The sequence below is a fragment of the Petromyzon marinus genome, chromosome 20 (genome assembly GCF_048934315.1).
Source record: "Petromyzon marinus isolate PM22_M1 ecotype Great Lakes invasive population chromosome 20, UKy_Petmar_22M1.pri1.0, whole genome shotgun sequence".
Classification (NCBI taxonomy): domain Eukaryota; kingdom Metazoa; phylum Chordata; class Hyperoartia; order Petromyzontiformes; family Petromyzontidae; genus Petromyzon; species Petromyzon marinus.
In genome coordinates this window covers 929,344-957,270 of record NC_133686.1, presented here as the reverse complement: position 1 = coordinate 957,270, position 27,927 = coordinate 929,344, and the positions used below count along the sequence as shown (strand labels likewise).

The 27,927-nt window shown below is 51.8% G+C and overlaps 1 protein-coding gene across 3 annotated transcripts in view; it reads right to left on the bottom strand.

Annotated features, from left to right (window-relative positions):
• Window positions 1–27,927, bottom strand: part of VIRMA (vir like m6A methyltransferase associated) — a 57,097-nt gene that overhangs the window by 27,359 nt on the left and 1,811 nt on the right. For 2 of the 3 annotated variants that reach the window (XM_032957783.2, XM_032957782.2), the window contains exons 3-17: window positions 27,042–27,128; window positions 26,861–26,909; window positions 22,865–23,060; window positions 20,255–20,377; window positions 19,436–19,813; window positions 19,057–19,252; window positions 18,144–18,922; window positions 15,949–16,132; window positions 13,193–13,517; window positions 11,714–11,931; window positions 10,142–10,296; window positions 8,517–8,599; window positions 6,775–6,877; window positions 6,224–6,457; window positions 4,870–5,192 (exon numbers count right to left, since the gene is read on the bottom strand). In XM_032957783.2, the coding sequence (XP_032813674.2) occupies window positions 4,870–5,192; window positions 6,224–6,457; window positions 6,775–6,877; window positions 8,517–8,599; window positions 10,142–10,296; window positions 11,714–11,931; window positions 13,193–13,517; window positions 15,949–16,132; window positions 18,144–18,922; window positions 19,057–19,252; window positions 19,436–19,813; window positions 20,255–20,377; window positions 22,865–23,060; window positions 26,861–26,909; window positions 27,042–27,128 (3,433 nt within the window). The remainder of the gene's footprint in view (window positions 1–4,869; window positions 5,193–6,223; window positions 6,458–6,774; window positions 6,878–8,516; window positions 8,600–10,141; window positions 10,297–11,713; window positions 11,932–13,192; window positions 13,518–15,948; window positions 16,133–18,143; window positions 18,923–19,056; window positions 19,253–19,435; window positions 19,814–20,254; window positions 20,378–22,864; window positions 23,061–26,860; window positions 26,910–27,041; window positions 27,129–27,927) is intronic. The other variant, XM_032957784.2, reaches the window with a different exon arrangement.

The following is a 27,927-nucleotide window of genomic DNA, read 5'->3' as shown; positions in this document are numbered from 1 at the left end:
TAGCCTCGGGTACCCTCACAGGAGGAAGTAAACCAAATGAGCCAGTGGCTCTTATTCTGCAGTCAGATCTATAGCCTGCGTGTTCTGGCCTTCAATAAATACAACTTCCATCGTTAGAATTCAAACTTGAAAGTGACTTTAAAGAGCATAATTGAGTGATCTTACTGGAGGGACGCGTCGTTAGAAAGTACGTAAAACTCACAAGCGTGACGTCACAGACTTTATAGCATTATTGTTCTCATTAACCAAGCTTCAAACTTGTGCAGGACATCCCGAGACGCACAGGGCTAGGTGAAAGCCACGTATAGGCGCATACATTCCTCGATTAACATCGATTTCGACACTTGCATACTCGGAGGCGATTCACGGTTCTGTCTCTTCAACAGATATCTACAAATTGATCAGCGAACCTGCTACGGGCCAGTTAGCGAGATGATATGGAATGCGAAGACCACAGAGTTTGGGCAGGACGTGCGGCTGGAAGGAATGACGGCCGTGGGTGAGTGCAAGTGTGCGGTGGTGGAGCGGACCCCGCTTGCGGAAATGGTCAAACGAATGAAAGGCACCCGGGAGAGGGGGCGTCCACCAGAGAGATGGAGCAATGAAATAGGCTCACGTGCAGGCGCGAGGTGGAACGTTGTGCATCGCGAGACTGTGACAGATGGCAACGACATGTGGAGGCCTTCATCCAGCAGTGGACAGATCATGGCCGATGACGATACATTATATTAAGCTCTGTCGTTCTGTTTCGTGAACTTGCTACAAGAGCAAGTGAGAGAGATCAGACAGAATGTAAAATTAAGAATAAAAATATATTTTTAAAATCATAATCGTAACCCCGAATCTTGACAATTAATCAAACCTCCAGGCCCGCCCGCCTGGGTGAAAGGCGCTTTACAAACACAAAATAGAATAGAACGGTGACACACTGGTTGGGTATGCACGAGATCTGAGATAAGAGAAATTGGCTTTGTTGGGCTGCATTTTCCTCCTTTAAGCCCAAGTGGAAGCAGCGAGCACACCCAAAAGGCGTAAATAAAAACACAACCACACCTACCGGCACGACCACATACCTGAGCGCACGACTACTCTATTCATACATCATCAGCGATGTTATTTTAGCGCTCTACTTGTAGAGAGTAGTCTATAGATGGGGACAGCTCAACTAAAATGCCACTGCCAGACATGTCACCCGAACCCCTGCAGGAGTCCACATCATCCCGAGACTCTGATGCCCCCACTGGCTCCCAATCCATTCCTGCACCGACCGCAAGATCTCACTCACAAGTCCATCAAGAACCTCCATGAACTTGCCCCCTACCTCCCCCCTCCACTCCCGTCCTCCTATCACTCCCCTCTCACCACCAACTACTCCCCCCCCCTCCATGCAATCTCCGCTCCAGCAACCAAGGCGTTCTGTCAAAGCCCTTTGGTCAGTGCGAGGTCACTTTATGGAAACTCTATCCCCCCTGGAAACTGTTGACTCCCTGTCCCAGTTCAAGTCGAGGCTCAAGACCTTCCCCTTTTTCCTCTTTCTACTACTGCCTATACTTTTCTCTCTCTATCGCAGAAGCATGCCCACTGTTCATGCGGTCGCATTTTAAGATGCTCCGTAAATCTACACTGCATTGTTACCGAGGCCCACGATCTGTAAACTGCTGCACCAGTCCCTACACAGTGGTGCCACATCCCCTCATGGGCAGAGATCACGTGGTCAGGCCGGGGGCACGTGTCCGCACCAAACGCCGCACACCTGAGTGGGTGTTTTGCTTGGATCGGAGTTTGAAACCCACTCGCCGCCCGACATGAAAAGCGACCTTGGGCGGGCAGGCGTGGGTAGGGAGGGAGGAGGGAGGGAGACCGCCGTTCGAGGGGCACGACGGTGTTGACACGGACGGTTGGAGGCCGCTGCAAACCGGTCCATCTGGACACGATCAGACCCAACCCAGGTGGGACGAGCACGGCCGGAGAGGACCTCGCGCTCACCGCCACTGCGGGCCAAAAAGGCGCCGGGGGCCAATAGAGCGTCGCCACCTTTGAAGTATAACGCCACGTGGTCGCCAAGCGTAGGCACAGCATGTCAAGCTGCCAGCAACAAACAAACACGATAAAAACATTGCAGGAGATAAGAATCAAACTAATTTCTGGAATTGATGAAGGAAGTGGAAAAAGGTGATGGGCGGGGAATTCAGTCAAATGTATCTGAAGTAGAATATCTTCACCATATCAGCAGAGTGGAAGACTACATGTAAACACGTTGTCATAAGCGGTGGATTATTATGCAACTAACAAAAAATAAAATCCGGACTTTGAGTGTCCCAGGAAAATGTTCATATTTCCAAGGACAGCAGCTGCCTAAAGGACAAGACAATCCAGAGAAAACCAGGACAGGTGGTAACTCGAGACCGAGGGACGGACCACCATCAACAACTATGGCCTTTTGCTCTCTCGCCCCATGTAAGGCAATAATCCCTGCACGAGGTCACCCAACAGACTCCTGGTGGACACCGGCTATTGTCGCCGACGGTTAGAGTGAGAACGGGGAGCGCGCCGAACAATGTCACAGCAGATTATGGCGGCGGCGCGGCCGTGTCGAGCCACTTATCGGGTTCCAGGGTCGGCGACCGCGATTGAAGAAAATTAATTCTCATGAGCCCCAGCGAGACGCGCGGTCTTAACCTGCAAGTCCCGACATGCACGCGCGGGGGAGAATATAATAAAGAAGTCAATTCACCGAGCCTGACTGGCTCTTGGCAGCCTTCCCTCGACCAGAGCAAGCTCTCATCGTCCTTCCCCGAAGCCAATTGACAAATAGAAATTCAAGCCCTTATTTTTAGTTTTTAAAGTCTGATGAAAAAAAGTATTTTATTTCGATAAAGCTGCAGCATTCATCGCATCTGCTCCCCACGCCCCTGCACAAGTGTGGGTGGCGATAGTGAGACTCGATAGTAAGACTCGATAGTGAGACTCGATAGTGAGACTCAATAGTGAGACTCGATAGTAAAACTCGATAGTGAGACTCGATAGTGAGACTCGATAGTGGGACTCGATAGTGAGACTCGATAGTGAGTCTCGATAGTGAGACTCGATAGTGAGACTCGATAGTGAGACTCGATAGTGAGTCTCGATAGTGAGACTCGATAGTGAGACTCGATAGTGGGACACGATAGTGGGACTCGATAGTGAGACTCGATAGTGGGACTCGATAGTGAGACTCGATAGTGAGTCTCGATAGTGAGTCAGTGAGACTCGATAGTGGGACTCGATAGTGAGACTCGATAGTGAGACTCGATAGTGAGACTCGATAGGGAGACTCGATAGGGAGACTCGATAGTGAGACTCGATAGTGAGACTCGATAGTGGGACTCGATAGTGAGTCTCGATAGTGAGACTCGATAGTGAGACTCGATAGTGGGACACGATAGTGAGACTCGATAGTGGGACACGATAGTGAGACTCGATAGTGGGACTCGATAGTGAGACTCGATAGTGAGTCAGTGACACTCGATAGTGGGACTCGATAGTGAGACTCGATAGTGAGTCTCGATAGTGAGTCTCGATAGTGAGTCTCGATAGTGGGTCTCCACAACAATCTCACCGAGTGGGCTGGCACATGCTATTATTCGGGCTGGGTGTATTCGGCTGCAGTGAGAAGGGCAAATTATTAGGAATCAGTGGAAAAATTGGCCAAACTTCATGGGTTGGGGGGGGTTCAGAAGTTTGTTGGTGGAGGGTTCTGCATATAACTTTTACGAGCAGAAAAACTGCATTCTCGAGGCATCGCGCAGCCTCGCGGAGTTAATCTGAGGGGGGGTGGGGCAGGGGGCGGGGGGCCTCCCGGAGTCAAAGCTTTTCGGGGGGGGGGGGGGGGGGCTGCAGCTGCACGTCAAATTACACACGGGAGAGATGGGCGTTCACGAGCGGGTGCTTCGACGTAACCGCGAACGCTCGAGCATCCCCACAGCGTGAGCTTGCGCGAAAAAACAACATAACCTGCAGGCACTAAAACCGCGTGGGGCGCTTAACTCGCCGGGAGAAGGTACACGCGTAAGATTTAGGAAGGGTTCAGCTCAAAAGGAGAACGTTAAAACGGCGTTTGAACTTTAGAACGCGTTAATAAATATCACGCTTTCCTCATCGCCGCTCGCACCTGTTCGACCCCAGCCGTGATGTTTTGCGGCGCAAGGCACGGCGTGTAAAAGAACAACGGGGGCTTCACGCGGGGACCTCGACAAGCCAAAGTCCACAAAATTCCAACGACAAACCGGCCGGCTGCGAGGCGGCCGGTGCGGCCCCGTGAAGATGAGCGCGGGCGATAACGCGCCGAGCACTTCCTCCTAAAGGTCGGGGGGGGGGGGGGGGATGGCTTCACCAGATCCAGGTACAGTGCGGCGCGCCCAGGGCCCCCGCCCTCCCATTTGGAACAAGACCCACGAACCGGAGCCAACGCACGCATACAGATAAAATTCTGTTTTGATGAGGAAACATTAAACCTATTTAAAATTTACATTCCTCTCTAGCACGACATTCTTTTGACTATCTCCCCCACACCCCCCCCCCCCCACTGCGTTTGTTTTGGTAACAAACACAATTACGAAAGCAGCTCAATGCCTTGTGCGAATTATTATTTTTTACGACCAAGATGAGATAAGGGTCCAAGGTGTAGGCGTGGAGACCCTCTACCCGTGGCCGGAGATTACCGGAAAAATGCAAACGCGCCCTCGCAGCTCCCGGTCGCATCAGCGCAGCGGGCACCACAGGGGCCGGCACCGACCGCGGCCCAGAGGGCACGGGGTTCTCGCTCGGCCCCCGGGCGATCAGCGGACGAGCGGAGGACCACGGGGGAGACGTTCGAGCGCGGCACCTCACCTCCGCGGCGTGCATGGGCAGCGGCAGGGGCAGCAGCTCGGTGAGCAGCAGCAGGCCCGAGTAGAAGCTCTCGGGCGCCGCCAAGGTGCAGTCGAGCACCTCGCGCAGCATGAGCGACCACGTGTTGGAGGCGAGCGTGTCGCCCGAGCCGGCCGCCTGCTCGCCCACGCCCTGCGTGAAGGCCAGCAGGGTGTCCACGGCCAGCGTCTGCACCTGCTGCTCCTCGGCCTCCAGCTGGCCCGACAGTGGCACCGAGCACAGCACCGTGTGCAGCGACACCAACGCCGCCGGCAGCCGCGAGTCGCGCAGCTCGAAGCCGCCACCTGCGCCGGGGACACGTCGTAAAGTTCACAATGGTCAAACAGGTCACGTGGCTCGGAGAACACCGCCCTCCCGCATGTACAGCGATTGGAGGGCATGGCACCTCAACCTCAGACACTGTTCTCACGGGGCTTCCAAGATGTATGTATATTGAACTTCTTTCGCACCGTGCTAATAGGAGGTGCGGGAGAAGGGCAACAAACTAAAACACAAAAAACAGTTCTTAAGAAATGTGTTCTCAATCTAAATTTAAAAGTGCATATCAGAAGAGCGTTCCAGACGGCCGCAGATGCGCATCTGAACGCAATTCACAACGGGGGCATGGAGCGGCATTGGGATTCCTTACTTCAGTTTGGCAGATTGTTTGCGACACGTAGAGGAATTGTGTCATTGTATAACACTTGGGGAGGCCAGGGCCAAGTGTTCGTGATGGGGCTACGGTTGGAGCTCGTGCTACAGTACGAGTGATCGGTTGGCTGGTGTTTGTGGATTCGGGGTAGGACTGGGGTCAGGTTGGTCAGTGTGCTCCGCCCCCTTACCCCACCCCTACCAAGTACAGCCGTTTCACTTTTCATTTACGTGTCTCCGCTGCGGGGTCATTCACGCCGGCAGAAATCAATGCAAGCCACGCAGGTGTTCTCCGTCATGGCAAAGAAAGTAAAAAGCAGAGCGCTTTGCCAGAGCGTTAATGCGAGATGAGACCACAACATCCAGTGGTGGCGCAGTGGTTTGTGCACTGCACTATGAACCAATGGTTCAACTCCTGGCCATGACTAACAACAGTGGCAAGCAGTAACCGAACCGGTCCTGAGCACGCCACCTTCACCAACCTGCACTGACCACCATGGTGAAATACGGTCAAAGAACCCTCATGACCGACACCGCACGAGAAGGCCTATAACATCCCATAGTGGACCGAGACAGTGGCTGTAAACGGAACTCTCTCGTCGTTACGATTCTAGACCGTGTGACATGAGCCGTCCACGAACGTCCCCGCTAGCCATCCCCGTCGACCCCGCGCCAGACGAGGTACCTTGAGGCCCGCCGCCCAGCAGCTCAGCCAGCATGGCCTGCAGCAGCGAGAGGGCGCACGTGGCGATGGAGAGCACCAGGCTGCGCTGCAGGCTGGCCATGGCGCCGGCGTGGTGGCGCCACGCCTGCAGCAACACGGCGCTCAGCTTCTGGAGCACGCGGATGAAGAGGTCGAGAGCGTCGGCCGAGAAGAGCTGGATCACGGCTAGGTTCCAGCGCAGGTCCTTCTGCTGCCCTGCTGGCGCAGACGGTCGCAAACTTAGCGCGGGATCCAAGGGCAAATAACGACAACAGCGGAGGAAAAACTAAAAGGTGGACAAGTTGGGTCAAAGGTTAAAAAAGCCAGTGATATCCAAATGAAAATGAGCATTGAGATAGTGGCTCATCTCTAGTTTACCAATTGGCTAGAGGTCAAATGTTCACATTAATCCCATATGAATGTGTAGAACTTCTTTCGCATCTTACGTAGCCAACCGTGCTAATCGGATTATCGATAATCATGTTAGCAAAGTCGGATAAAAGGTACACTTTAGTAGCGATCGTCGCAAGGACCTTTAATGGGCGGGGGAGGGCAGGCGATGTGCTTGAGGACCCTCAATGCCGTGGCCAGGCCCGGCCCCTCATGGGCAACGTGGATCGTTAGACTGTCCAGGTTCTGCAGGTGAAAGGGCACACACGCCACACGTCACCCACACACAGTCCTGACAACGCTGCCCAACTCCAGCCCTTGCCACCCACTCGGCAGCGTTGGCGGCAGCATCCGAGACGACGCACGCAACGAGTAACCTTCGTGGGAGTTCCACAAATGGACACATTTTTGGCATTTGCAATATCAATTTAAGAAAATATTATTTTGGATCATGTGCATTGTCTGTGTTGTATATTCTGTCGTCTTAGTTTAGACTGGTTAGGTACATAAGTGGATATTTTGCATTTACTATGCCTATAAAATAAATAATGTCAAGTCACTCCTGGATGAAGGCCTCCCCAAACCGTGTCAGTCATTAGGGTTGTATGACCGTTCGTCACCACGCTGGTCAGTGCAGGTTGGTAAAGAAGGGGGCCCAGGACCTTGCCAGTGATGTTAGGCGTGGCCACAAATCAAACTCAGATTGCAGTGTGGTAACTACTGCACCCTCACTCCACGAATAACACATAGTTGGCTACATATTTGGAGTGTTAAATGTTTCCTCCTGTAATGATTCCTTTTAACCAGTGGTGATTACGACAGAGGTGGCGAGACGTTTTTCCATGTCTGCGTGAATGTTAATTCTTTTGTGCCTGGAACCAGATCTATCTGCAGTGGAATGTATCAAGAGCTGTGCGATTAATGTAAATGCATTAGCAAACCTTAACAATTCAACAATCACCAAAATCACCCCCCCGGCCACAATCGATAGGGCTCAAGAGGACAAGCAGGGCCGCGCCGGTGGTGTTGTGTGTTATTCTAAGTGGACGTCATTCAATCACATGGCATTGTTTGCTCGCTGAATGCGGCAAGCCACCCTAATTCCACTGTCACACGGGTCTCACGAGACAAAACAGGTTTTTCTCAGCCTCCATTTCAGGTGCGGCAGGCAGAACGAGCGGCGGGGCGACACCGCACGCGAGACTGAGCTCACATCAACCGCGCGGATTCCAGCGCGGAGGCTGTTGGTCGCACCTCACAGTGACACCCTGCGAAAAACCCGTTTGGGCTGTCGCGGCCGGGAGCGACTCGCGCGGTAAAACGGAGCCACAAAGGTGGCGGCGGCCGGGAGTCTCAGGAAACCGATGCCGCATCGGGAGGCTACCGACGACCGGCACCACCGAGATCCCGAGTTTGAGTCCAGGTGTTGGCCACGTGTGATTAAAACCGGGTTGCTCAAGCGCAGCAAGTCGGTGGTTTCAGCAGCCTGGACGATCACCTCTGACCGTGTAAATATGCCACTGTGAAAATTGGTTGTTTTGCGTAATTTGTCTTGATATTGGGTTGGTTTCATGTGACAAATACTCTTTCTAGAAGCCCATCCAAAGTACTTCAGAAGTGGTTGGCGACGTCATCTTTCAGGAGCCATTGGTCTCACACAAAGGTAGTAGTGCACTGCACGTACATTTCTTCAACGCGCAACAACATCGCGCCAATGGAGTCCAAATGGGGGTATGCACACAAAGAGCAAGGAAATGGAGGTTTGATGCTGACCTTGCGACTGGATAACTGATATAAGGACCAGGGTTTGCCATGCTGAATTTTGGACAAAGCAGCCACAGATGTAAGTGTAGCAATGTGCTGTGTGTGACCAGGTGCTACTCGCCTGTTTGATGTACTCCGTGAGTGCGGGAATGGAAGATATCTCAAAGTGCAGGTCCTTCACGGGCTCCAGCCACCTGCTCAGCTCTGTGATGACCCAACAGACGTTCGCTTGCATCAGCTTGATCTCATCGTGCCCGTAGAGGCCCAACCATTATTTTACCTTTATAATCCTGGACCCACATAACCCTTCCCCCCCCCACTGCCCACCTGAGCCGGGCAGATTTACCCACATTCTACCATGACGGCACACAGCGATAATTATACATTCTGTACAAATCTTCCGCACTGTGCCGAATGGGTCTCGTGGTGTTCAGGAGAGCTCTTGCCAAAACATCAGACTACCTCGAAATATTTGTTTAACAGGTCACATGCTGCCGAATGTTGAAACTGGTCTAGGGGTTGCATGTTTAAACAAATCCTCCTGAAAAAGACGAGGCCAGAAAGCCCATTCAGCTGATGTACAAAAACATGATATTATTTTACTTTACATGGTGACACACCGCCATGCACGTTTATTAATAGATTTATTATTTTATTTAAACCTCAAGTTGCGCAGATACCATTGCGCCCATCCCAGCACGCAGCCATTGTGTTGAAACCCAAGCGCATGTCGCGTCACACGTGACAAAATCCAATCGACGAGTGGCTCAAAAGCGGCGAGATTTTAAAAACTTGCCGCGTTGTTCCAACTGCCACGCTGGGAAATAGAACCGGGGGGGGACCTCCGGATCGCAAGCCCAGTGCGTAGACGGTTCCACCACGGCAGCATCCTTCACGTGGGAACCCGTTCGCAAAGCGATGGTTAATCCGTACGCGAATTACAGCGTGTTTCACGCGTCTGTCAAGTGTTGACGTGGCAATATAAAAACCGCGTCGGCCCTGTCATTAAACACAACAAAAGTGGGGCTGTACACCCGTGTGTTTGTACAAGTTCACTTCCATCACTCAATTACGAGAGCAGGGGGGGGCCACACCTGTTTGTGGGATTCTCGAAGCCCGGGCTGGCTCGGCCACATTCTGCCGAGCCGCTGGGCTCACGCCAAAAGGTGGCGTCTCTCTGCTTTTAACCCCCGAGTGTCCCCTTCCGCTGGCATCGCGCGCCACGGTCGCGGCAGCCGTGTGGTGCGGAGAGAGCGAGGCCAGTCCCGATAGGTTGCGGGGATCATAGAGGTGCAGCGAGTTGTCAACAATCTCATTGGGAAGAAGTTGCGTTTGTCGTCGTCATCATCATCATCGTCAGCCACGATCTATCCACTGCTGGGCGAAGGCTTCCCCAAGCAGTCGACATATCTCGCGGTCTCACGAGGTGCATTTAAAATAGTAGATTAAGTCAAATCTCAATCTTCACCTTTGCCGAGTGTAAGCAAGATTTTGACTCGCGACAGGCGAGTCCCAGGAGCGAGCGGCGCATGCACGGTGCGTGGCGAGTATACAGCACGTATCTTTATGTACATATGTTGAACTTGTTTAGCGATGTACTTCGCCAATCTTGCTAATCAGAGGTTGCGGGGGAAGAACAAACTAAACACAAAAAGCAGTTAATGAGGCAAGGAGCACGCAGGGCGTGCCGCGTGTGTGGCGAGCGTGTGTGGCGAGCGTGTGGGCGGGCGGGCTGGGCAGACGCACCCTGCAACTTGGCGTTGCCCTCGTCTTCCTTGCACAGGTGCAGCAGTGGCGTGCCGTAGTGCTCCAGCATGGCCACCTCGCTGGACAGCTGCACCGCCAGCAGCACCAGCATGCATGCGTAGTTGGACGCCACGGACTTCTTGGATTTCACCTCGCTGTAGGCAAATAAGGAAGCGACATTTGAAAGACTCCTCTTGCCACAAACCAACCCTTTCTCCCCCACTTTAAAGTAAAACAATTTGTAAGATAAATCGGTGCAGGATTGAGAACGAATCGTTTGGGGAGGTCAAGGACGACTTGGCGAGGCTTATATCCAGCAGTGGATTGATCGTGGCTAAGGCTACGATTTGAAAGTAAAGCGTCAAACCTAATGGAATTCCTTAAACACCCCACTCCTTCCAAAGTAAAATCATTATCAGCCATCTTCAATCCACTGTTGGATGAAGGCTTCCTCCCAAGCTGCCGCCACCTCTCACGATCCCGCAATTTAATAATCAGAGGGCCTGCAGATGAATTTTTTTATCGCTCCATCTCTACAATGGGAGTCCTCTCGAATGCATTTCATTCCTCGGCTGTTGTGTACAGCCATTTCCACAAATTCACCGATTTTATTCAAATTTACGATTTCTTTGAAACGCCGTCACTTCCGTGCCAAATCGTAGTCTTAATCACGACTGACAATGATGCCAACGATGATCTTTGAACATGTTTCATGTAGTTATCTCATGCCTTGAGTCTGCCATCTCAGGTTCCATTCAGCCAGTGGGCACTGTTGTGCTATCAAGATAAATATTAAATAAATACTGGCACACCAGATTAAAAGCCACGCTACATAGCATCCAGTACATAAACACAAATGCCAAGAGAGTACACGGTGCGTGAAAGCTGCCACGCTCAGCCACTATCAGAATCCTTGCAAAGCCAGTTACCACCATCGAGAGAGTTATATCGAGCGTCATAGCACAAACAATGCCCACGAGAAAAACCCCGAAACCCGGCCACTCTCGAAAGCCAAGCAGGAATTTGAGCCTGCAATGCGCTTGGATGGGAGGCCAGTGTTGCTTAAGATGTTACAAGCTGCTGTGGGGCTATGTCGTGGGTGGCAGAAGTCAAATAACTCACGCAGCTTGGGCGGGAAGGTCCTCAAGCACCAACAAATTTACAAAAAGACTGCTGTACCAACAAATGTCCAGCTCTCCAACTCTGGCCAAAAGCTTTATACATTGGGTCCACCAATTGAAGCCTCGTGAACACCATGTAACGAGCACGAATCTAGAGTATAAAGTTATGTTACTGTTTAGGGACTCGCCCAATTTATAGCTGGCTAATAATCCGGAGCAGCAAACAAAGAAAAAAGGACTGTTTTACAAATACACAAATGCCCCACTGGTCGGCTTCTGCCCAGCTGATGCAATACCCTCAAGGAACAACCGCGTGCTGGAAAGCGTTACGTAATCCAGCGACTCATTTTAGAGACTGGCGGTGCCACCACCGGAAAAACCGGGTGGCACCTTCAGGGCGCAGGGGCGGCAAAATCGGGCCGTGCCCCCCGTCCCCACCTCCCGCCCGTACCCCTGCTGTCCCTCCTTGCAGCACTGATCCACGAACGGGATGAGGCAGCCCAGGTTCCTGTCGAGGCCGAGCACGTGGCAGACAGCGGCACGGCCCGTGGGGTGGAAGGTCATGAGGTAGAGGGAGTGCAGGATGCCCAGCACGCCCGAGTTGTCCGTGTCGCCCTCGCCGCCCACCCGCGCGCCGCACTCGAACAGCTCCGACACGCACTGCAGCGCCTGGCGAGGGCATCATCGGGTGGCACGGCGAAGCGGGCATCATGACGTGGACCGCAGCATACCAGCGTCGCGACACGGACGTATGACAGCACGGGCGTTAAAACGTGCACGGCACAACAACGGTATTAAAACACAGGCATTGAAAAGCAGGGACATCATATCAACAGGCATTACAACAAAATCAGGTGGCACAAGAGTCATGACAAAACATAACCATCACTACACACAGCATTCAAAATAAGTGAGCATTACACCACACAAGGACAGCACACCACACAAGGACATTACACCACATGGGACATAAAAATGGACAGCCATCACAACATGCATGCATCGCAACAAAACAGGAACACAATCTAAGGGGGTCACACAGGCATTGCAACACAGGCATTGCAACACGGGAGACATAACAATACGACCATAAAACGTAGGCTTTCGCAACCAATATTATCCATAAAAGGTTTTTGGGTTAGATTTTCCACAACGCTGGCTGTCGCCTGATTACGCTAATTGTAGCCACTGTTGAAATGTCGTACTCCAATTGTAAATGTTGTGGGTTTACTCTCCAACACATCGGTATGCTGTACGAGTAACGAATAGCCACGTTTTGTTTACATGACAAACCTTACTAATTGTCTGTCGGGTGGTGGCGGGTTTAACGACACATTTATATTTACGCAATATAAGCCAAAAACCTCTGTTATGGACAACAGGAGTAGTATCACAATATTTGGGCATCACAAGATGCCGGCTTCCGACAGAGAACGTACAGCCACCAGGATTCCTGCAAGCACATCTCAGCGGCATAAAATAACCAAACCCAAGTGTAAACAAAACACATTTCCTCTATACCAAGTTTATAAACGATGGGCCACTATTGCTGCCAAACCGGTCAAATATTGTAGTCACGAGGTTAACCAAGAGGCAGCTCCGTGTGCTAGTCTAGAGCAATGGCACCTATTTGCAGATGGGAACGAATCTCCCCTTTCCCGCCATTTAAACGAAGACGCCAATCTCATCCTCTCCACCTTCACAAAACGTATGGCCAAACAACTCCTGAATTCGCACGGTGTGGACAGACCCCCACAGAAGTGGACAAAGACCCCCACAACTACCCAGACAGCACTCTCAGCCAAGCTGTTCTCCCACGGACGTTCAGCTGGGCACCATCACCGCTCGCGACACCCTTTCGTGAAATGGGCCTATGGCCCAGGACGGATTCGCTCGCGCCCGGGGACGGGGTGCGGCGGGTCAACCCCACCTGCAGGCTGTAAGCCAGTCTCAGCGCCAGCGCGGGGTCGCTGCCGGTCCCGCCACCGCCGCCTCCGCCGCCGGCGCCGGCCCCTCCGCCGGCCGCCGGCGCGGGTCCGTCTTCGTGATCCGGCTGCTCGGCGAGCTGTGCCAGCGCGCGCACCAGCAAGCCGGCTGCCTCGGGGTGCGAGCCGAGGAAAAGAAGGCCGGGCTGCGTGGCGGCCAGGCCGGCCAGCACGTCGCGGCTCGCCTGCTGGACCCCGGCGTGCAGGCTGGCAGCCGGCGTGCACAGCAGCAGCGCCAGCGACTCCAGGAAGTGATGCTCGTGCATGTACCTGGTGGGCAGATGGGCCAACGAGTTGGTGAAGTCGAGTAAGGTTTTTGTGGTCATGCTGCACGCCTCTCTGATTTTTTGGGTGGGGATTTGCCATCAGATTAAAATCGATTTGTGTGCTCATGATACAAGCATCGAATAGTGCAGAGGAACAGATTATTTGAGATTAGTGCAAATGATATGCGAATGTTAGTTTAGACTAATGAGATGGAAACAGAATGAACAATGCAAATGAGGCAGGGGAGATGGTACAAAATTCAACTAAAAACAATTTCTTGAAACAGTGATACAAAATCGTGACCCATCAATCGCAGAAGGTTGACGACTCACTTCAGGCACAGACTTGGGTACAACACACCAAGACCCCATGTAGGGTTGTGTTTACGAATTATCCACCTCAACCATGCTTAGGATTAGAGCTTGCAGAATGCAAATCAGAGGCTTGGGCATGACCCATCATTCGAGGGGGTGCGGCTGATGAACAAGACGAGGGCTGCTGCCTTGCCCAAGCCTGGGAATTGATGTACTTAGGGGCCATCCATTTAGTAGGTACGCAAAAATCTGTCAAAACTTGACCCCCCCCCCCTTCCCTGTACGCACGCGGACTTTTTACACCCCTGCGTACGTACGCCTGACGCACCCTCCCCCCCCAAATTCTATAGAACGGCCGATATTTAATCCGCGCAGAAACGATCAAGGATTGATATTTAATATTAACGTGTTAAAGCAAACAGATAGTCCACCGCCAAACTATCTAACTCATTTGAAGGCCAATGTAGACAAATTATTATCGAGGCTTCACCCCGCCCCCCGCCCCCCCACCGTTTCCTACGCGTACATCGTCAGTAGACCCCCCATACGCAAGCGAACGCATTTGGGTCAACCCCCCCCTCCATGCGTACGTACTAAAGTGATGGCCCCTTATGCAATCTGAATTTATATACTTTTGTATGTTTATTTATTATCCGTGATTTGCTTACCTTTCCCATACCTTAAACTCTCATCGTTTAAATTTTGATTCAAAGCTTTCCTGACTGCAGGGATTCATATTATTGGTTCTTTCGGTAAAGTCACGTAGAAGGGAAACAATAAAAATATAAAACAATAAAATTATCACAACGTTTCGACTGCAACACGAGCAATCATCATCAGGTGTGAAAACCACAACATGAAAATTTGAAAAAAGTGGCGGTTTTATTTAACGTTAGCACCACGGAGAGAGATTTGACAGTTTGTTCAGATGGACGAGTCCATCTATGTTCGGAAAAGAGGAGGGGGGAGACAAAAAATAATGGATGCGGTCTGAAAGCCACCTTAAGCGTGATCAATCAATTCAGACCTGAAATGGTGTATCAAATCCTTCCAATGATTGCTAAGCCAGAAACCATCTTCTTGGTTGAAATTGTTTCTGTGTTTGTATATGTGGATAGCCTCATGAATGAATCTCTCATGGTACCCAGATGGCTTGCCAAGAACCTGTCTTGGAGAAGTCAATGTCATGTGAGCCTACTGAATGATAACAGTGATCTGCCACGGCCGAGGTGTTGGTCCTACCGTGTTTGCGGTCTGCTTTGTGTTCACGAATGCGGTCTGAGACATGTCGTTTGATTTCTCCAATTTAACTACTACCACAGAGGCAACTTAGTTTGTAGACGCCAGGGTACTGTTTTGTCCGGAATCACATATTTTACAGACGGAACCAGATCACGGATTTTATGTTCTGTGTTGAATCGGACCTGGATCTTGTGTTTATTCAGGATTTTGGAGATATTTTTTGTGACCCCCGCAATGTAGGGTAAAGTGATGGTTTTTAATGGCTCAAGAGGGTCCTTCTTCATGGTTGGAGTGATAGCTTTGCGGATTGTGTAGTCGGAGTAACCATTAGCCTTAAGAGCTTGGTGTACGTGCTTGAGTTCACTGGCTATGTATTCCTGGTCGGATATGCATTGGGCTCTATGGTGCAGAGTCTTAATGAGGGAATTCTTCTGGATGTTTGTCGTTGTAACTTTCTAACCTGCCCAGACTGGACAATTGTGAAAAAGAACATTGGATTTCTCCAGGATAAATAATGATTCTGAATGAATGGCTGCCAAAGGAAAGAATATGCCGGAGAGTCGAACGCCAACGAAATAGAGCAATAAAATAATATCAAGGAGTGAGATGGACTGTGGCATCACAGAACCGTGTGGGATAGCAATAGCATAGATATGCCTTTGTACAGCAGTGGATAGAGAATAGCTTACAACGGTGGGGACACAGAGAGGTTCTGATTCGGCAATGGAAAGAGAAAGGCTCTGAGCAATGCTTCCGATTAATTAAGGCAACCACGGTGTCGCCACCTCTCATGCGATGTAATAATCCACGTGGCACCTGATGAACATTCGGTGGCAATGATTTGGCGGTAAATGACGCAGGCAGCGTTGGGCAGTTACCGGAAGAGCGCGGGCATGGGATCGTCACGTTCCGGCGGGCCGGTGATGCGTGCGGGCGTTGGGAAGCACTTGATGGGCAGCTGCAGCATGCAGTGCGGCGCTCGCACCAACAGCTCCTGCATCTCCTCCAGCAGCATGGCCAGGCGGTCCAGGTCACGTGCACCGGTGCCGGCCCCACCGCACACTGGCCACAAACGCACCACACACAACAACAACCGTTACACAGCCACTATGTGACGGTACCATCATCGCGTCGCTTGCGCCAAGCTTAGTGAACCTTGAGACCACGTAAAGTGTCAAACGTTCGCTCGCCGGTGGTTACGGGACAGGCCCAGGCGCTGTGGGTTAATAGACAGGACTGGCAAATGCACCAACAGTGTTCACCACTGCGCCACAGCATGAGCTAGAGCAGATGGGCTGATGTGGTTAACGAGGGCCTGATATGGACTTGCCGATGACTTGTACCAATGATGTCAAGATTGGCCTTGTTGCTAGACAGTTGGACGTGGGTTGGCACCTGTCCTGGTTTTTTGGCGATGTCCTCTTGTTGAGGCAGCTGCTGTCCTTGAAATTCTGCACCTCTTCCCAGGACATTAAAAGTTCCAGATTTGGTCACTGGCATAATTATAATACACCACTCAAGACCACATATTCACATGTAGTTCTCCCCTATTCTGGCATTGCGAAATCTTCTTTCATGATATGCCCAAGAGTTTATTTTTCTCCAAAAAGGCAACTCTGAAGTTGGAGGCAGCCGCCCTCAAGCAACACAGAACGGAGGAGCGACGCTCACAAGAAGGCGCAAGCACACAAACACAAACATGCGCACATGCATGCTTGCACCTACGCTCTCCAACGCATTGGGGTGGGACTGCGAAGCCTCACCCCAAATCCCTATCGCAAGAAAGGGTAGAGGGGGGGGCGACTCGGTGTTGCAACCAGGACGACCAGCCAGACCACCTGCCAGGGACGGGCGGATCGCGCAAAGCACGAAGGCAATCACTTGCGAGGCTGATTGTCGTCGTTCAATTCATTTATTATTCTGGCCTCGTTTGACAGTGGCACGCTGCTGTGGCTGGCTTGGCCAGTCAGACCAGATGGAGGGACCAGATAATCTCAAACCTGTGTTTCACAATGTGATGTCCCGCATGAGGCAGAAAGGCTGCAGCGCATTGATAAAAAGTGCAGGGTAACTTTCCCCGACCGTGGAAATTTGACTCGCATATTGCATCAAACAACAAGGAGCATAACGAATCGTGCATTTAAGTTGACTCTAACATTCACAATGCATCCAGTACATTGTGTGTGCGAGAATCAATTATTTGGTAAAACGTATGGAAATAGTTGAGATTCAATTAGTTCACACTGCCATAGGTAGGTTCTATAGTCTTCTAAATGTTAAATAGCTTCCCAATGCCAGTTGAGGTGGTTCTGCCACCTTGTAAGGATGCTCCCGATATACTCCCCCTGGACCTCTACCGGGCACTTCCCACTGGGCGAAGACCCCGGGGGCCGGCCCAGGACACGCTGGCGGGACTATGTCGCTCGGCTGGCCTGGGAACGCCTGGGAATTCCAAAGGAAGACCTAGAGTCTGTGTATAGTAGTATAGTGTATCGTAGTGTAGTAGTGTATATGTATAGTAGTGTAGAGTGTAGTAGTGCTAGAGTCTGTCGCCAGGGAAAGGGAGGTCTGGAACGCCCTACTCAACACGCTGCCGCCGCGACCCTCACCAGGACAAGTGGCTTGAGAAATGAACGAACAAGCAAATGCTATCAAATCTACAGTCGGATCCATGCAGGTTATATAGATTCATGCCACTACAGTATGACCTTTCCTCTGTCTATGACTGAATCACGAGAAGTGAATCATTAAATCCAGTGTCAATTTCTCACTGAATATTTTCAGTGATGCTGCCGGACTGAAGAAGGCAGCAAGCGACTCGTAGCCACAGTCAGAGTGAGAGGTATACTACACGTGGTGTTGCTGGGTGTGGAAACATTTTCCAGGTCGCTAACCTGAACAGACCCGATCCCTAATCACGCGTCGTTCCGTGTTGACGCTGGAGTCAACGAGGAGATCTACGCGGCTCACGTCGCTGACTCTGTCAATCGCAAACGCATGCGCTGCGCATGGTGTTCCTGCACAAGTCGAATTGTAAACAAACGGATGCAGTGATGGCCCGGAGGAGACGTACTCGACTCGGGGTCGTCCGTGTCGTCGGAGCTGTCCAGGTCGCTGTCGCCCGTGCCGGTCCCCTCAGTGCTGCGCCTCCGCCGCGGCTCCTTGGAGCCCTCCGAGAGGGCCTCGACCGCGCGCTCCACCTCCACCACCAGCTCGTAGAAGTGGCACTTCTGCAGCACGGCGCTAGCGGCCGTCGCCACGCGCACCGTCTGCTTCGACAGGATGAGGTCCAGCAGCCTCTGGTAACCGCTGGCGCCGCCCGCCTGGCCCGCTTCGCCCAGGAAACTCCGCACGCCCTCCTTGGTGCTTACCAGGCTGTCCAGGGCCTTCATGGCACCCAGCTTCAGCGAGGAGGCCATGTGCTCGGCAAACAGGAGGTCCACCACCAGCTCGATCACGCCGGCCGCCACCAGCGCCCGCGCCTCGTCGGCGCCGCACTCGGCCAGGGTGCCGGCCAGCTTGAGGCCGCCCTTGAGCTGACGCAAGTTGATGGCGATGGGGAGGACGAGGGCGGCGTCCAGGCCCAGGGCGTGCCGGCACCACGCCACGAGGCGGCGCAACGCGTCGCCGTGGGCCGGGGCGGCGGTCGCTCGCAACCAGCTCAGCCCCTCGGGCAGCAGCGCCGGCGCCTCCTCCAGCGCCGTCACCCACTTGGGGCCGTTGCGCTCCAGGTCCCCCTCGTGGGCCTCCAGAAGGTCCCGCAGGCGCTCCGCTTGCTCCGCACGCTCCACGCTCCCTTCCTCCTGCTGCTTGGATTCGTTGGAGGCGATGCTCGCCAGGGCCACCTCGAACCTGCGCGCTCGCGAGGATCGCACAGTTATGTCGTGTTGACAACAACCCCAGGGCGCACCGCTTGCATCGCTCATTCCGTCGGTTGGTGTGCCGGCGAAGGTGACGACACACTTGGCGAGGTAAGCAGGGCTCACCGGGTGAGGTAGGGGGGGCTGAAGTGTGCGAGCGATGCCAGCTCCTTGTCCAGAGGGTCATAGGACATGGCGGGCACGGATGCGAGCTCCTCTGCTGTGTAGTGCTCCAGGTCAAAGTTCGGGTACTTATACGCTCCGTGCTCCGCGTCCGGGATGCACTCCTCATCACTCGATATCTGCTCGTACCCATCGTCCCCTGGGTAACAAAGGTGGAGAGAGGTCATTCGTGTGCATTGCCACTCTGAGTCGACGGGAAAAAAAACGATCATTTTGACGATAATAATGACAATGATATTGGATATGACGACCATGATGACAATGACAACAACGACGACGACAAATATGACCAAGAGACAATGACAAACACAACAACACTGACGATGAAGCTTCGCCAGGCTCGTACTGTCTCCATCTCCCTCCTCATCGTCCTCGTCAGGCATGCTCTCCGCCGCGTGGCTCTCCCCTTCCTCCCCTTCCTCGCCCTCCTCGGCCTCCATCTCCTCGTCCACCACCTCGTCCTCGATCTCTTCCTCCTCCTCCTCGTCCTCCCCACCCGTGTTGCCCTCCTCCTCGCCGGCGGGCTCTCCCTCCTCCGAGAAGCGCTCCTCCGACGGCTGGGAGCACGGCCGATCCGGGGACACCGCCGGGAAGAACTCCTTTTGGGAGGCGGCGGCGGCGGCTGCGGCGACGATGGCGGTGGCGGCGGCGGCCACGGCGGCGGCGGCGGCGGCGGCGTTCGGATCATCCCGCGAGACGGCTGCGGTCGGACAGCAAGGGGGCCAATCGTGGCTTTAACCAGAACTTTCAGTCATATAGGTCAGATGCATTCTCCCAACCACATTAAAATGTTAATAAGATTCATAACTGAATTTCGGGATTGGCCACGTTGGAATGTGGTCACTAGTTGTACATTAAAGTCCCCTTCTTAACCTCCTTCCGTTCCTTTATTTTAGCTGCACCTCTTCTTTATTTCACATTCGCTTCCTCTTCTCTCCCCTTCCCATCCCTCCCCTACCCTTCCGTGATCCCCAAGTAACCCTCTACCCCTCGATCGCTGTCACTCATTCCTCAATCCTTGTCGTGCGCCCCTGCCGACTACATCATTCCATACTGTCACCGTTTTGTAAAAGGGGCGTGAAGTTCTTCACAGATAGATTCAAGGATCCATGGCTGCCGTGTCATTGTCTGGAGCACTCACCGACTGGGAGGATGGGCACCTCATCGTCGTCGTCGTCAGGAGGAGGAGGACCAGGTGGGGTCCTGGGCCCGCGGGGCTGGTGGCGGGGAGGGCTCCGCACAAACTGCTCCTCCACGTCCCACTCTGCGCACAAAGACAAAGGGTCCCCCATGAAACCCGACAGGCTGTCGGGGCAAGTGCCCTTTGCAGAACTTATGAAGGCCGGCATGGTGCACGACGGGGTTGGTGTTGCTAGCATGATACCCAACTGCCTTCGTCTCCCCAGTGCTAAAGGTTACAAAAACCACACCAGGTCCTCATTTAATGCTAAGTCAATTCAGGAGAGGCCCAGAACCAGATCAGATATTACGTGCCACCGATGCTAGCTGTGGCCGGGAATCAAACCTAGGTTTCGGGGTTGGTAGCCGCCGCTCCCCAAACTGCGCACACAACACACAGAGAAGCACGCGCGTACACGACACATTGCCACACCACGCAGCACTAAACCAAGAGCATCAGACCACAGCAAACAGCCACAAGCAAGCGAGAATGCAGGGCCCTACGCAACAGCGAGCAGCAATCCTCCACCCCACATGCAGAACACCGCGTCACACCGCAGCACATCACACGGCAACACACACACATATATATACACAATACTGTGGATTATATAGCGTATACATTAGACTGCATTTCACGATGTTGAACAAAATAAAATATTTGGGCATAAAAAAAACAGAGGAGAGGGTGTCAACCATAGGCAGAAGATTAAGGAAATATTTTTTGCCTGGAATTGTGGTTCAGGGCAGGGAGCTGATGGCACAGATGGCTAGGGGAAGTATCAGACTATGGGGATGGGGGTAGCAGAGGAGAACGATCGACCTCTCACTGAGCGAATGTTGACGGGGGGTGGGGGGGGGCTTCCACAGGGTGGAGGGGAGCAGAGTGAGACGAGAAGAGATGGGCAGGGCAGGGGCGAGGCAATGTGGGCGGAATTTTAAGATGTTGAGAGCGATACATTCCACTACGTAGAGCAGCCCATCACCACCACAACAACAACCGCAGTTCACCAAGTGGCGATGACGTCACCATTGTGCTTGTGCCAGGCTAAGTTCACTTTCAATCGAAAAAGATCCTACCACACTACACGTCACAATACATATAAATAAACATTCATGGAAAGAGTTTCATAAACGGTGGAAGTTGTGTTTACTAAATGCAAACATTTATGTTTCTGTAACTCAAACACTCACTAGACAACGGGGATAAGTTTAAAACTCTTTAAGATTTTTAAGTGGAAAAACTGTTTTCCTTTGCCAAGGGCCCACAAACATGACCACCCACACCCACGCGAGACATTCAAGGTGTCAACAGTGCTTCCACCGCAGTCGAAAGCCCACAGCCCCGGTCCAGCATCGCAAGGACGCCGCAGTCGTTTTCCCACCGAGCGAGTCGGTAAACCACGGCTCGGTCTCGCGGGCCCACCGGCACACCACGGTGGGACTCCGGCAAGGTCACCTCCCTGGCCGCGGGCGGGCGGGCGGGCGGGAGTCTGTCACCGCGACGGTGAAAAATCGTTTTGCGCACTGGCTGTGTTCGCATGCCAAGCACCGAAGGATGCGTACCGTGACTTATCCGGGACCTTCCCTGCCCCCCAGCGCTCAAACCGGACAGGCCGCTTTGCTACGCCCCCCAAGCCGCGCGGGATAGCAAGGGAGGGTGGAGAGGGTGGGGAGGCTCCTGGAGTTCAGAATTTCCATTTAGACTGGAGGAATCCAATGAGCTATTAAGCTCTTTTTCACAGATGTCCAGTATGGGTGGGTCAGCAAGCTACAACAAAGAATCCCAAAAATTATAGGAGTTGGGGAGGGGGAAGGAGGGGGGGCTCCTGGAACGGGCGGCCCATGCTCCTGAAACGAAGGGCGGGCCCAACGGCAGTGCCACCGACGAAGGGTCGAGCGACGCAACCGACGCGCAAACCGCCTTTGTTGCTAGCGCAGCGCCGCCTTTTGTGAGTGGCTCGTTCCGCAACGCTCAGCTAACAATCGCCGGGTTCGACAACGGGGAGATTCCAACCGCCGTACGATGGCAAACACAATGGCATTTAACTTATTTGCCGTTCACCTTGATGCACCTGGATGGTGTAACGTGCGCAGCTCAACTGTGATTCATGGAGAGAGTGGTGGCGGCGTATTTGCTTCCCTTTACATACCTAATTAAAATAAGTAAACAAACTTTTTGTTGTTATTTAAATGCCCAAACAGTATGACTGTTGCTAAACCTTCGAACCCCACCCAAATAAATACCTGAGAATGTTCAAAACACGTGTCGATTCTTCAGGCTCACGATTCGTGTGTGGAATCGTGCATGCAAGAAGCGATGATTTACGATGTATGTAAGTTTCACCTTGAGGCTAATGGAACGAACAAGACAACAATATATATACACATCTCTATGCAAGTCTACTGGCTTACATGCGTGTAAGTCTGAGTCTCGGTAGATCAGCGCGGTTGGCACGTGCCCTGGTGCAATTGCACCGTCGAGACACTCCATAGCTACATCACTGTGTTAGGGCGCACGGGGATTGGGATTCGGGAGAGTTAGGCTTGGCGGGGTGGAAGGGTTAGATACCTCGGCCTGCGACTTCGTCGTATTTCTGTGGCCGCTTGTAGGGCCCCGGTTGAACCCCAGGATGCGGCGGAGGTGGGGGTGGTGGAGGGGGAGACTCTCGCTCGTGGGGGCGGGAGAGGCCCCTCTCCACCACCCCGTAGACGGCCAGCGTGAGAGTGCTGTACCAACCGCGCACCACCAGCCCATCAGTGTTCACCTGAACGCACACACCACATGGGCACACAACCACACAGTGACACACAATACAGACACACACAAAATAACATGGATACCCACACAATGAAACAGACCAATAAACACACACTGCCACAAATACAGACACACAAACTTACACACAATGACACATACACCTTGACACAAGCAAACAGACATTTCAATACCCAGATAAATAAACAAGAACCCTCTATAGCCTCTATAGCTGATATTGAGCACTTATACAAAGGTCTGCATGGAGTGGTATAGCACCACATCAGGCTGTCTTTGTCTCCCCGGTGCTGATATTTACACATTACATCAAGTGCTCATTTAAGGGTTGACAGAGGAGAGGCCCAGGGCTGGTTCAGATAACTGTCACGGGTGTTGGTCATGAGTGGATATCCAACTCGGTCGCCGGGTTTGTCACACACTAACCCCGTACACATATGTATATAAACACACGCATAAAAACAACCACAAAGATACTCCATTTCCATACAGGCTGTTGGGGAAAGTGCTGTTAGCGAGTACTTGCATGTTTTGTAAATACATACCACTACAGACATGTACACACAAGGTCCAACAGAGACACAAATGAACGCATGTGGATTCAAGGATTCAAACGGAATTACCAAGATATACACAATTGCATTTCGCCCACAAAGACCATTTACGGGAATTTACCAATCGTTTTATTGGTCAACTCGAGTTACTTCAAGTAATTGTCAACATTCATTCGGAATATCTGCACATACATCATGTCTGTCTCTGCGGAAGCACTGTACGTTCATCACAGCTAAGACAAAAAAAATGTGACCAAAAGAAAATGCCGCTTGCCAAAATCATATGACAAATCGCTGGTGGGGGAAGGTGGTTGGCGAGGTGGGGCGTGATAGCTTAGATAACGCGGCAGAGGAGGGGAGAAGTAACAATCGGTCTTATGCAAGGTCTTCAAAACGGAGAATAATATGGATAATATGAACGTGGGAATTCCAGACAGTGGAGGCAGCAGAGGAGAAGGAACGATCCCTCCACCCGTGCCCGCCCCCCCCACTGAGGAAATGGAGCCCGAAGAGGAAGCGACAAGCGTAAGGGCACCAGGCCAGCACGACTATATTCGGACAACACGTCTTTTCCCCTTTTAACAATGAATTACAGCACTGTCAATCCAACACTTGATGAAATCCTCCCCATACCATGTTGGTCAAGGGGGATTGTTTGACTATACTTCACCACACTGGTCAGTAAATGAGTGCAGGTTGGCAAAATGGGCAGGAGGCCAGGTCGACCGGTGCAGATATCTGCTTGCCGGGAATTGACCTCAGGCAACTGAGTTCATAAAGTATGGCACTCACCTCCACACCACCGCTCCCACACTCTTAATGCAAGCAGAGGACTGAATTAGATCCCAAGGCCGACATAGAAATGGGAAAACTGCATCTCCTTGCTCAGCAGCAGCGCATCACTCTTCTCTCTACGTCTCTCGGTCCTCAATCTTGTTCTCATCTACCCAGCCGTGCCCTGCATTTTAATGTTTGGCCAGCTCCTACTTTGAGTGTTTAACAGTCCAATTTAAAACAAAGAGCAGTGGCACAGTCATTGGCGCACTTCGCTGTGAATCTGGCAATCTGAGTTTGGTTCACGGGGGTTGATTAACATCGGTAACGAATAATATCTGCACCGGTCCTGGGCCTTCCTGCCCCTTTACTAGTGTGGTGAAGTCTGGTAAAACAATCCCCATGAGTGACAGTGCAGGGAGATGAGTCGTGGATTGACGGAGGGCTGTAAATTATACCAGGAGGAACCTCACACTAGATAGGAAGAAACATCGCTCACCCTACCACTGGGTAGGTTTACACAACACAAGCCGTGAGCAAGGATGGCATTGGAGGCACGTTTCTAGACTAAGTCACTCACCGCCTCTCACACCGCGTGCTAAACCACAGCAGCAGCAGCAAACCTCAGCAGGAGGAGATGGCAGCTAGAATCATGCAGGGTTTAATTTCTCTCCAAATAATTGACAGGTTGCTGATGTACGTGACAAGTACGGAGTAACCACAGCCAAATGCAAGAGGTATTCTGGATGTGGTGTGCCACGAGCAGCGATTCGGGACAAACCCGGGTGAATGTAAGCCCTCACTCCACACCGATCGCGACTGTCCCGCAGTGAAATCTCGTCGAATAACGAACGCCCTGCGAGCGGCGCTGCCCAGCTCCGGCGCGACCTCCTTAACGGTTCGCCCGCTCAGAGAGGAGCGCCGCTCTCTCTACTGCCCGTGTATTGACACGCACACGTGCTCACCGTTAACGTCCCGTGCATGGCAAGCCCTGACTCGCACCAAAGTCCAACAGCTGCAACTTAATCAGTGGTGCCAGCTGAACTACGATCCATTCAGTGCAAGGGGGTTTAAGGTAGGAAGGCCGTGCACATTGTTTGGGCACCGATGGCCACACACACCCTACGAAGCCATGAAATGTTCAACTGTGACAATATATTTCTTAATAAGAAGCCACGATATTCTCACTGTGGGTTATTGGAACATCCTTTCAAATGAGTCTATCATCCGCCGTCTAATCTTCTGTAACGAACCACTTTTTTACACCGGTTTGAACACTTAGACACGAAAAGAGAGACTCTGTGCGACATCCTCATCATACAGGGTTTTATGGAAGGAAAAATGAGGATTGGATGGCCCAAGATCAATTTGGATGGCAATTGTGATCATGTGGACGGATAAGACCAAGATTACGAGGGCAGACTGAAGTGGATAGTTGACAGCCTAGACATTGGTGGCACCCCCCATAATCTACTGGACATCTGTGAAAAAGAGCTTTATAGCGCATTGGATTCCTCCAGTATAATAAAGATTCTGATTCTGGTCACTGTAGTTAAGAAATAAATGATGGTGATAATGAACCCCTTCACCGGTAAATTGAAGTAACACAAGAAAACCGTACATGTGCATGGATTATGTAACACTTCCAGCACACATTTGCCCGGTAAAGTGTTTAATTAGCAATAATAATGGTGCCAGGGCGAGCAGAAAGCAGTGCGTCCATAAGCCGCGATGAAACAACAGAGATCGGATAGCAGCTCTGCTGGGGAGGGCGACACTTTGATCAATGTAGTCAGGCTTCGATCGTGCAAGTCCCGAATAGGAACACAACTTTTACACGAAAAGTTTTGTTCACCTTGGATCACTTTACGGGAAAAATGGTACCCCCGCGTTAAGAGACGGACAAACGGGCAGAGCTCATACGTTCACATTTTCAACCCAAGTTGGGAAGCGTTAACGACGACTTGTTAATATACGGTAATTTTAACATTCGAGCCTGGGCTGCAGAATGACTCTCCCTTCGACTGCCACCGCCAACCCATGCGCATGTAATTAGTGGGCAGCAACAGAGTGGAAGGAAAAGCCAAGAGGCTGCAGGTGAACAGGTGCGAGCATAGGCATGCCGTGGGCAGCACCACAACCTATGCTCACGAGGCAGAGCAAACAGGTTTCGTACTGGCTTTGTAAAAACATAGGAAGTGTGCCAATACCACAGGCAAATCAGGTTTCATTACCATTATTCATTGGGACTCGTTATACCCTGCCATTAATCTACCAAGTTAAATTAAAATGTGCCCAGTGTCTAAAGAATGTGGCACATAAAATGTATTCTAGAAAACATTACGATAAAGTTAAATGCTCTCCTCCCACGGCAGAGCCATAAATTCATTTCTAATTATTCCAACTTCATCATCTTAACAAGAGTGACTCGGAAGATCTAAGGGCACTCATTTCTAAAACTTACCTTATTGTTCGGCTTAAATATGATGGATGAAGGCTCCTCATAATCAAGACTGCAGGAAAACAAATTAAAGTGCAAATTAATTACTTGCTATGCAAATTAAATTCACATAGCCCATTGACAGCACAATATTGTCTTCACATTTGAGTTATTACGTGCGTGCGTTCATAAAACACCCCATTACCTTCCGAGCCTCTCGAACACTGATAGATTCGGTTTGGTGATGTTGCTGAAAAACAGTTCCAGCTGAAACGCACGTGGCGTGGTCTCCCTGCGAGAATACACACACGCACACACATACAGACGCACGCACGCACGTACACACACACACACACGTACACACGCACGCACGTACACACGCACGCACATACACACGCACGCACGTACACACACACGCACAGGAAATACAACATTTGCATTCTCAAACACTGCCACACTTAAGAAAAAACATGCCTCTCCCCACTGTCTGTGTGTGCAACTCAGTCCATGTGGCGATTTATCTCGGATTGTTATTGCATGCACTTTCAAGTGAATGGTTCAGCACTATCCGCTTAAAAATAATGAGAGATGAAGAAAGGCAACTAAGCTTCCTCGACTGCTGAGAATTCAATGTGTATGTGTGAGCAGAACAGACAATAATTTGGGGTGAGCAAGTGAGTGCTGGTTGACTGCGAGTGAAATTGTGAGGGTGAAAGTTCAAGTGATCTAGCTTTCGAGGTGAACGAGTGGACACGAGTTAACTTTGCGTGAGCGAGTGAGCTGACGGAGCGAGCGTGTGAGCTTGTTGACAGAGTGAGTGAGCATGTGAGTTAGTGACCAAGCAAATGTTTGGCTAAAATTTGAGTGAGCGTATGAGCGAGCAACCAAATGCATAGAGTTGATTGTGAGCGAGCAATGTATGTTGAACTTCTTTCGCACCGTACGCAGCCAGCCGTGCTAATCGGATGTGCGAACAAGCGTGCGGGGTGACCGAGAGTCGGTTTGTAAATTAATTGTGACTGCATGTTGGTGTCAACCGAGTGAGCATGCATCTGTTCAAGCTGAACCTGAGTGAGTGGGCGAGTGTGCGA